General features: G+C 50.4%; 1 protein-coding gene across 2 annotated transcripts in view; it reads left to right on the forward strand.

Moving 5' to 3' along the window:
* The first annotated feature begins 261 nt into the window (after positions 1–261).
* LOC110535467 (rho guanine nucleotide exchange factor 4) overlaps positions 262–9,783 on the forward strand; it is a 77,916-nt gene continuing 68,394 nt past the window's right edge. Inside the window, exons 1-4 of one of the 2 annotated variants that reach the window (XM_036935159.1) lie at positions 262–3,155; positions 3,273–5,527; positions 6,827–7,105; positions 9,295–9,424. In XM_036935159.1, the coding sequence (XP_036791054.1) occupies positions 3,800–5,527; positions 6,827–7,105; positions 9,295–9,424 (2,137 nt within the window). In that variant the 5' untranslated portion in view covers positions 262–3,155; positions 3,273–3,799. Of the gene's footprint in view, positions 5,528–6,826; positions 7,106–9,294; positions 9,425–9,783 lie in introns of both variants that reach the window. The other variant, XM_036935160.1, reaches the window with a different exon arrangement.

Below are 9,783 nucleotides of genomic sequence, written 5' to 3' on the forward strand. Positions count from 1 at the left end.
AGAGACAGAGAGGAGTAGCACACCCAACACAGAGACAGAGAGGAGTAGCACACCCTACACAGAGACAGAGAGGAGTAGCTCACCCAACACAGAGACAGAGAGGAGTAGCACACCCAACACAGAGACAGAGAGGAGTAGCACACCCTACACAGAGACAGAGAGGAGTAGCGCACCCAACACAGAGACAGAGAGGAGTAGCACACCCAACACAGAGACAGAGAGGAGTAGCACACCCAACACAGAGACAGAGAGGAGTAGCACACCCTACACAGAGACAGAGAGGAGTAGCAAACCCAACACAGACACAGAGAGGAGTAGTACACCCAACACAGAGACAGAGAGGAGTAGCACACCCAACACAGAGACAAACAGCCCAGTGCCACACACTTTAGAAACCACAGGGAACGTCCATTCAGCCAGTCCATGTGTGGGTATCCTCAACGGACCTGTCACAAAGACCCAGCCTCAGGCCTGCCTCGGTGCTACAAAGCTCCACATTGAGGCATGCGTATCGGGTGTCCGCTGCCAGGAAGAGCACGAGGTGTGTGTCACCAACAGGAACTCAGCAGAGCCGACTGAACCGTCAGATACGGTGAACAGGATCTGTCCAATCATATCGTCCGTGGAGGCTGGACTTCCTTTAGAGGCAGGACTTACTGTAGACGTGGGACTTCCTGAAGAGGCGGGACTTCCTTACTTGCTAGACGCCCGTGTGCCTATACCTGTTCCCGACCCGTATCTCTCACCGTCACTAGACAGGAAGGGGATCAACCAGTCAGAATCCCAGTTAGCCTCACATGTCCTACCTACTGGGCTAGAGAGTGGAGGAATTACAGTGATACAACAACGACAACAACAACAAACACAGCACTCCAGTTCACAACCCCAGGAAAAGGATGCCGTTCAAACCCAGGGCCTAATCCCTGAGCTCCAGGACCAGGGGGGCTCTAGCCCAGAGACACCCAGGGACAGTGAGCACTCGCCTGGGGAGCATAAGTGGGATGAGGCCTGGCTGAGGGAAGGCTCCACCTCTGTAGAGCTCAAGCCTGGTTTTGCTCATCCTCAGTCTGACACTGAGGGGGGCATTGAGGAATGCCTACCCCCCCACCCCTACTCCCTCCCCCACATAGACAGGCCGCTTTGCTCTGACAGCTTAGGGTCCGACGACTCAGAACATTCCCAGCTGAAGACCTCAGACAGAGAGTACAGGACAGGATCAACCCATTCCCTGTCTGTGGAAAGAGAGGAGGAGAAGGAGGAGGAGGGAGAGGAGGAGAAAGAGGAGGAGGAAGATAGTCATGTTTACAGTCAGCAGGAGCAGGCAGTAGAAAGCACGTCCTGTCCTTATTCAGCACAGTCAAACACTGTTACAGCAGAACTCTCTGACCATACAGACACTGTTACAGCAGAACTCTCTGACCGTACAGACACTGTTACAGCAGAACTCTCTGACCATACAGACACTGTTATAGCAGAACTCTCTGACCATACAGACACTGTTACAGCAGAACTCTCTGACCATACAGACACTGTTACAGCAGAACTCTCTGACCGTACAGACACTGTTATAGCAGAACTCTCTGACCGTACAGACACTGTTACAGCAGAACTCTCTGACCATACAGACACTGTTATAACAGAACTCTCTGACCGTACAGACACTGTTATAGCAGAACTCTCTGACCATACAGACACTGTTATAGCAGAACTCTCTGACCGTACAGACACTGTTATAGCAGAACTCTCTGACCATACAGACACTGTTATAGCAGAACTCTCTGACCGTACAGACACTGTTATAGCAGAACTCTCTGACCTTACAGACACTGTTATAACAGAACTCTCTGACCATACAGACACTGTTATAGCAGAACTCTCTGACTCTGACCATATTGGGCTGCCAAGCACAGAGGATGCCTTCAGCCCTACAGGAGTCTTCATAGAGATCACCAGTGATCTGCTTGTTGACCTCAGCTCACAGGGTGTGTCTAGTGACATAGGCCAGGGGTCAACCCAACCTACAGAGACTGAATCTCTTCAGGGAGACAGCACAGAACCCTCTGCCTTAGATCAGGAAGCCACGCCGCTGAGGAGGATAAAGATTACCGTGGGAACAGACTCTACTGTGTGTAACGACGAGGTCCAGAGCCAGCTGAAGGAGCTAGACATCCATCACAGCATTTCTGGGCCTGAACCCTCTCTCTGCACCGTGCCACCCTCCATCCTGCCTCTGTCCTGCCTCTCTGACTCCAACAACAACACCAAGGCCAGCGACGGGTCGGTGTTGGGGTCTCCCTGTACAAGGGGTAAGAGGCCAGAGCAGTGGTCCTCCAAGGTAGAGGTAGCCCCCCAGAGCAGCTCAGAAGAGGGTAGGGATAAAACCCATGACGAGTCCCCTTCCCTGACCGAGCCCTCCACGTGTACCTCTGACCTCCTGGGGGAGACCACAGAGACACCAGACAGCCCCCTAGAATACCCCCCTGAGGACTCTGAGGAGTTCCTGTCCTACCTGGCCTACAAGCACTACTGGAGCAGCGAGGACTCAGCCGTGTCCGGGTTGGGGGACGAGTGTCACTTCAGCTTGGCTGAGGTGGAGGAGCTAGAGAGGCTCCAGGGAGAGGGCCACGGAGACGTCCCTTATCAGAACCATACTGAAACTACAGGCTGTAGGAGAGATACATCTAACCATACAGACACTACAGGCTGTAGGAGAGATACATCTAACCATACAGACACTGCAGGCTGTAGGAGAGATATATCTTACCATACAGACACTACAGGCTGTAGGAGAGATATCTCAGACCATACAGACACTACAGGCTGTAGGAGAGATATCTCAGACCATACAGACACTACAGGCTGTGGGAGAGATATATCTAAACATACAGACACTACAGGCTGTGGGAGAGATATATCTAACCATACAGACACTACAGGCTGTAGGAGAGATATCTCAGACCATACAGACACTACAGGCTGTGGGAGAGATATATCTAACCATACAGACACTACAGGCTGTAGGAGAGATATATCTAAACATACAGACACTACAGGCTGTAGGAGAGATATCTCAGACCATACAGACACTACAGGCTGTGGGAGAGATATATCTAAACATACATACACTACAGGCTGTAGGAGAGATATATCTAAACATACAGACACTACAGGCTGTAGGAGAGATATCTCAGACCATACAGACACTACAGGCTGTGGGAGAGATATATCTAAACATACATACACTACAGGCTGTAGGAGAGATATATCTAAACATACAGACACTGCAGGCTGTGGGGAGGTTGTAGAGGGGGTAGTTAATTCTAATTGTGCTGCTAACAGTCCTTCAGACCTTTCTGAACCCTTAGCTTCCTACCTGGAGACCAGAGGCCTGCTATTGGACAGCACAGAGAAAGAGGAGGTGCAGCAGTCCAGCCCCCACCAATCCCCTAACCCTCCCTCAGAGGGAGACAGACAGGACTGTAGCAAATCACCTGGGGCTTTAGGATTAGAGGACAGTTTGTTTGCTGAGGAGTCCAGCTCGTACAGCACCTACCTCCAGACCAGCTCTCACCCTGCCCTCCTGCAGCAGGATCGTGGGGTGAGGATTGTGAGGTACCCCTACTCCGACGTCAGTCTCAACCTGCTCTCTCTCAGTAGCCTCGAGCCCATCCTAGAGGCAGACTCCGACCGCTCCCTGGACAACTCTGGGATTGTGGAGGATGTGACTGGAGTAGAGGAGGAGGGGGAGGAGGAGGAGGAGGAAGAAGGGGAGGAGGAGGAGCGAAGACAGAGTGTTAGGATGAGGCCCACTGAGAAAGACAGGGACAGTGTTGTCCTGTCTGGTGACATCATCCTGTCAAACTCCACCTCCGGCCTTGAGAGCCCGTCGTTGTGTCTCCCCGAGGACTCATCCAGTATCGAGTCATCAGAGCACCAACTGGACTCGTTGACCTTTGACCCCAGGGGCCATGCAAGCAGCGAGAGACGCTCCAGTCCAACCCCCACCTCTGTGTCCTACGACTTTGACACCACCAGCACTAACAGTGAGGAAACGGAAGAGTCCATCCTGCCTGTCTCGGGGGGGAACACCAACCTCCACAAACCCATGAAGAGCAACTCTAAAGACAGCCAGGCAGGGAGGGCCAAGAGCTCCAAGTTCTCTGTTTTTGCCAAGATGCCTTCTTTCAGGAAGGGGAAGAGTCTGAAGAATGCCAAGGAGGAGGACTTGCCCCGGGACTCACCAGACCTGGGCCTGAGCAGGGATATGGGGGGAGGACAGGTAGGACAAGGGGGAGACACCTCGGATGATGACAATGTTTTCTTGAAGGGGGACATCCTGTGCCAGACGGTTCAGCAGCCCTTCTCCTCTGGTCTGGGTGGTCGCTACGAGACAGAGCAGGAGGATTACAGCTTCTTCCCCTCCACACCGCGCACCCGCCATGTCCGCCTGCTCTTCAGGGATGGGCCTGGGGACACCCCCCTGACCTCCCAGCCCGGAGGTCTCAGACACAACCAGACCGGGGCCCCCGAGGGCCTGCACGGCTACAAGAGGAGCAAGAGCTCTGACAGCCTCAACCTCCGCATGCGCTTCGCCCAGGCCCACAAGTCCCTGTCCAGCCTGTTTGAGTCTCGCTCCATGGACAAGGAGAACGAGGAGGAGCAGGTGAACATTGAGACTGGGAGCGAAGGGGAGGTGGGGCGAGCCAAACAGTCCTGGAGGAGGCTAAAGAGAGAGAGGGCCAAGGAGGCAGAACTGCTGAGGAGGACCCTGTCTGTCCCGGTCGGGGACGGGGTCAAGGGAGGGGACGGTGAGGATGGGGGTGTGAGGACGCCCAGACAGACCCACAGTGACTATGCGTCCCGCTCTGCCTCAGTGCTCAGTGTCTCTGGGTCCCCCTCCTCTCTCAGGGCCCTGTGTCTCACCGACCCCCTCACTAAGAGGGGCTTCCAGGACAGTCAGAGCGTGGCTGGGGAGAACACCCCACTGGGCTGCAAGTCAGAGGGCCAGAGGAGGAAAGGGAAAGTCCCACCCAACGGCCTGTCAATCAACTTCTCTGACTCCGGACCGCACTCCTCGGACGACTCTGAAGCCCCACCCACAAACGACTCCAGCCCCCTGTCGCCCATGAGCCCCGCCTCCCTGGCCACCCTAGCCAATCAGCTGTCTTGGTCCAGCTCCAGGTCCCCAGGAGGAGCCTATGAGAGCACAGCGTCTAGCATGGCAGCAACACCAGACACCCCAGTGAGACCCATGAGCCCCAAGCCCCACAGCCCCAGACCGGCTGCCCAGCACAGGCCCTTCCGCTACCCCCAATCTGCATCAGCCCGGGCCTCAGCCCTGTCCTTGCTCCTCATGGCTCAATCAGCCAGTGTAGAGGGCTTGTCTGACCCACCAGAGAAGCCCAAGACCCTGAAGCCCAGAGCGGGGCCGCTAGGCTCCTCCTCCCTCAGTCCATTGGAGGACAGTGGAGTGGACAGCCAATCACAGATCAACCTGCTTACACCTATGTCCATCAACCAGTTTGAGGTAAGACACAGCTATATGATAACAAAGCTAATAATGCCTCATTGTTATCATTCGTCTGAAGAATTTAATGTGTTAATTAAACAGCCCCAAAAATGTAATCTATTGAACAAAAATAAACAATGTATTCTCAGCTAGCCATCCATACTGTGTGTGATGACGCTCACCCAGGGCCGATCCATCTTTGATTGACAAGAGTAGGTTGTGTGAGAGAACAGTCTTCACTGGGGTCTGCTGTTCCAACGTTTTGTCCCCATTGTGATATAATGGCCTGACTGTTTGTCTGTTTAACATCATGATAAAGCAGCCTTGTTTACCAATCTATCAAGATGTAGAGGGGAGGCCAGGCAGGGTGCACCATGGGATAAAGTGTTGACTCTGTCTTTCACTGGCCCTGCCTCAGCCCAGCCTCGGACTGAATGTAAATAACAGCCAGGGCCTAGGGCACTTCATCCATCTCACTGTGTGTGTGTGTATGTGTATGTATATGTGTGTGTGTCTGCGTGCGTGCCTGTGAGAGATTCTGTGTGTTTATGCATTTGTGTGTGTGTTTGTGCATTTGTGTGTGTGTTTATGCATTTGTGTGTGTGTTTGTGCATTTGTGTGTGTGTTTATGCATGCGTGTGTGTGTTTGTGCATTTGTGTGTGTGTTTGTGCATGCGTGTTCGTTCAGATGAAATGCAGAACAAGCCCCTCTTTATCTCCCTCCCTCCCTCCGCTCTCCCCTCTCCTGAAAGAGAGATGAGGAGGAGTGAAACGGCAGAGTCAGCTCTTTCTTTCCTCCGCTGTGCTCTGCTGTCACTGGCGTGGCGTGTGAGTTAGTAGTCTGCTTCCGTCCCATCCCGCCTGACAGCTCTGAAACAGCCCAGCCAGCCCAGCCGTACGCAGCAGGCAGCTGGGTGGCGGACTGTGTATTTTAGCCCCCCCTAGTGGAGCCTGCAGGAAGCACCTTGCAGGCAGCCAAGCAGGGACAAAGAAGCTGAACCACAGCATGATTACAAGTCATGTGACTTAGCTCAGTATTTATGCACACAGGAAATAGAATGACCAATTTAAATCAGTGGAATTTCCTGTCAAGGTGCATCAGTTACGTCAAGCACACCAATAAGACAATTTCATACACCTGTTACATCATACTTATCAACCCTGCATAACAACTGTTTACAATCATGTACCAGTAAGAATGATATGCTGTCATATACACAGAGAGACGGCATATTAGTTCCATAGAGGCCCGGTACTATAGTCTGGAGTGAAAGTGACATTGCCAATCCCATTAACCAGTTGAATATGCACCTAAAGACTCAGGGTGGCTGTAGACCCACCAGCCAGGCAGGAGGAGAGAAGAGGCTAGCAGAGCTTAAGTCCCCTGGGTCTGGACTGGTCACTACTGCCTCAGCCCTCAGACCACCACCAGGCCACAGGCCGAACAGGGAGAGGGACAGGGGTCCAAGACGCCACCGCTGCTCCTCAGACGACCTGTGGATCGAAGAGGAGAAGAGACGGAAGCGGAAGCTGGCCCGAGTCGTGAGGGGCAGCCTGGGACAACTCAACACCCACTGTCCTGAAGATCTGGAGAAAGTAAGACTCCACCATGCTTACCGCTGCAAAAAAACCTACAACCTAGCAGAGAGGGAACCTGTCTCTCTCCTCCTCCTCCTCTTCTCCTCCTCCTCCTTGCTCCTCTTCATCTACGTACTGTCTCAGGGAAGTGTTTTCTCCTCCATCTCTTCTCTCCTTCGCCAGCTGTTTTCTCCCTGGAGTCTTGGCATCTCTCCTTTGTTTACATTTTTTCTCTTCCGTCTTTTTTGGATGTCTTTCTCGCTCGCTCATGTTTCTGTGCCAGTCTCTCTCAGCGCCTACTCTTAGCCTAAACCTGTATGAACCTTCAGGTCAATCTGCTCTGGACAAACATATTAATACTATTGCTATAGTATTATTACATATAATACACACACAGTACCAGTCAAAAATGTTAACACACCTACACATTTTTCTTTATTTTTACTATTTTCTACATTGTAGAATAATAGTGAAGACATCAAAACTATGAAATAAATAATATATGGAATCATGGAGTAACCCGAAAAGTGTTAAACAAATCAAAATAGATTTTAGATTTTAGATTTTAGATTCTTCAAGGTAGCCACCCTTTGCCTTGATGACAGCTTTGCACAGTCTTGGCATTCTCTCAACCAGCTTCATGAGGAATGCTTTTCCAACAGTCTTGAAGGAGTTCCCGCATATGCTGAGCACTTGTTGGCTGCTTTTCCTTCACTCTGCAGTCTAACTCATCCCATACCACCTCAATCGGGAGGTTGGGTGATTGTGGGGGCCAGGTCATATCTGATGCAGCCCTCCATCACTCGCCTTCTTGGACAAATAGCCCTTATACAGCCTGGAGGTGTGTTTTGGGTCATTGTCCTGCTGAAATAAGAATAATAGTCCCACTAAGCGCAAACCAGATGGGATGGCGTATTGCTGCAGAATGCTGTGGTAGCCATGCTGGTTAAGTGTGCCTTGAATTCTAAATTAATCACAGACAGTGTCACCAGCAAAGCACCCCCACACCATCACACCTCCTCCTCCATGCTTCACTGTGGGAACCACACATGCAGAGATCATCCGTTCACCTACTCTGCATCTCACAAAGACACGGCGGTTGGAACCAAAAATCTCAAATTTGGTCTAATGTCCATTGCTTGTGTTTCTTGACCCAAACAAGGCTCTTCTTCTTATTGGTGACCTTTAGTAGTGGATTCTTTGCAGCAATTCGACCATGAAGGCCTGATTCCACGCTGTCTCCTCTGAACAGTTGATGCTGAGATGTGTCTGTTACTTGAACTCTGTGAAGCATTTATTTGGGCTGCAATTTCTGAGGCTGGTAACTCTAATGAACTTATCCTCTGCAGCAGAGGTAACTCTGGGTCTTCCTTTCCTGTGGTGGTCCTCATGAGAGACAGGTAACTGTAATAAACTTATCCTCTGCAGCAGAGGTAACTCTGGGTCTTTACTGTAATGGTCCTCGTCAGAGACAGTTTCATCATACCACAGCAGAGGTAACTCTGGGTCTTCCTTTCCTGTGGTGGTCCTCATGAGAGACAGGTAACTGTAATGAACTTGTCCTCTGTAGCAGAGGTAACTCTGGGTCTTCCTTTACTGTAATGGTCCTCATCAGAGACAGTTTCATCATAGCACTTGATGGTTTTTGCGACTGCACTTGAAGAACATTCCAAATTCTTGAAAGGTTCCATATTGACTGACCTTCATGTCTTAAAGTAATGATGGACTGTCATTTCTCTTTGCTTACTTGAGCTCTTTTACCAAATAGGGCTATCTGCTGTATACCACCCCTAACTTGTCACAACACAACTGATTGGCTCAAACACACAGAAGAAAATACATTTAACATGTGTTAGTCACCTGGAATGCATTTCAATTATCTCATGAAGCTGGTTGAAAGAATGCCAAGAGTGTGCAAAGCTGTCATGTTTAACACTTTTTTGGTTACTACATGATTCTATATGTGTTATTTCATAGTTTTGATGTCTTCACTATTATTCTATAATGTAGAAAATTGTAAAAAATAAAAATAAATAAAAACCCTTGAATGAGTTGGTGTGTCCAAACGTTTGACTGTTACTTAAAAAGAAAGAAAGACAGGGTCTTAACATAGGAAGTTAGCAGTGTACTAACTACTGTACACCAATAGACTGCTAAGAGGTAGGCCTTGTTGGATCCCAAGCCTCGATTTGTCCTCCTCCCTACAGGCACGGGCTCGAGTGTCCCTGACGACCATGGAGGAGTTCTCCAGGATTCCCCTGAAGGCCCACTGCTTCTCCCAGAGCACCCCCATCGGACTTGACTGTCTGGGCTGGAGACGACGCATCTCCTACCCCTGTGAGTAGCTCCTACCTCCCTTTACATCCTCCTACCCCTGGGAGTACTGCATACTACCGCACACTGCTGGCTCTCTCACTCGCTGTGCCTGGGTTGGTTCCAATACTCTAAAATGGCTCCCTTTCCTCATGATGACCACTTACAGTGCTTTCAGAAAGTATTCATACCTCTTCACTTATTCCACATGTTGTTGTATTACAGCCTGAATTCAAAATGGATCAAAACAATTATCTCACCCATCTACACACAATACCCCATAATGATGATGCAGTTTTTTTTAGCACATTTATTGAAAATGAAATACAGTAATACAGTATTTCATTTACATAAGTATTCACAGCACAGAGTCAATACACGTT

The sequence above is a fragment of the Oncorhynchus mykiss genome, chromosome 11 (genome assembly GCF_013265735.2).
Source record: "Oncorhynchus mykiss isolate Arlee chromosome 11, USDA_OmykA_1.1, whole genome shotgun sequence".
NCBI lineage: Eukaryota > Metazoa > Chordata > Actinopteri > Salmoniformes > Salmonidae > Oncorhynchus > Oncorhynchus mykiss.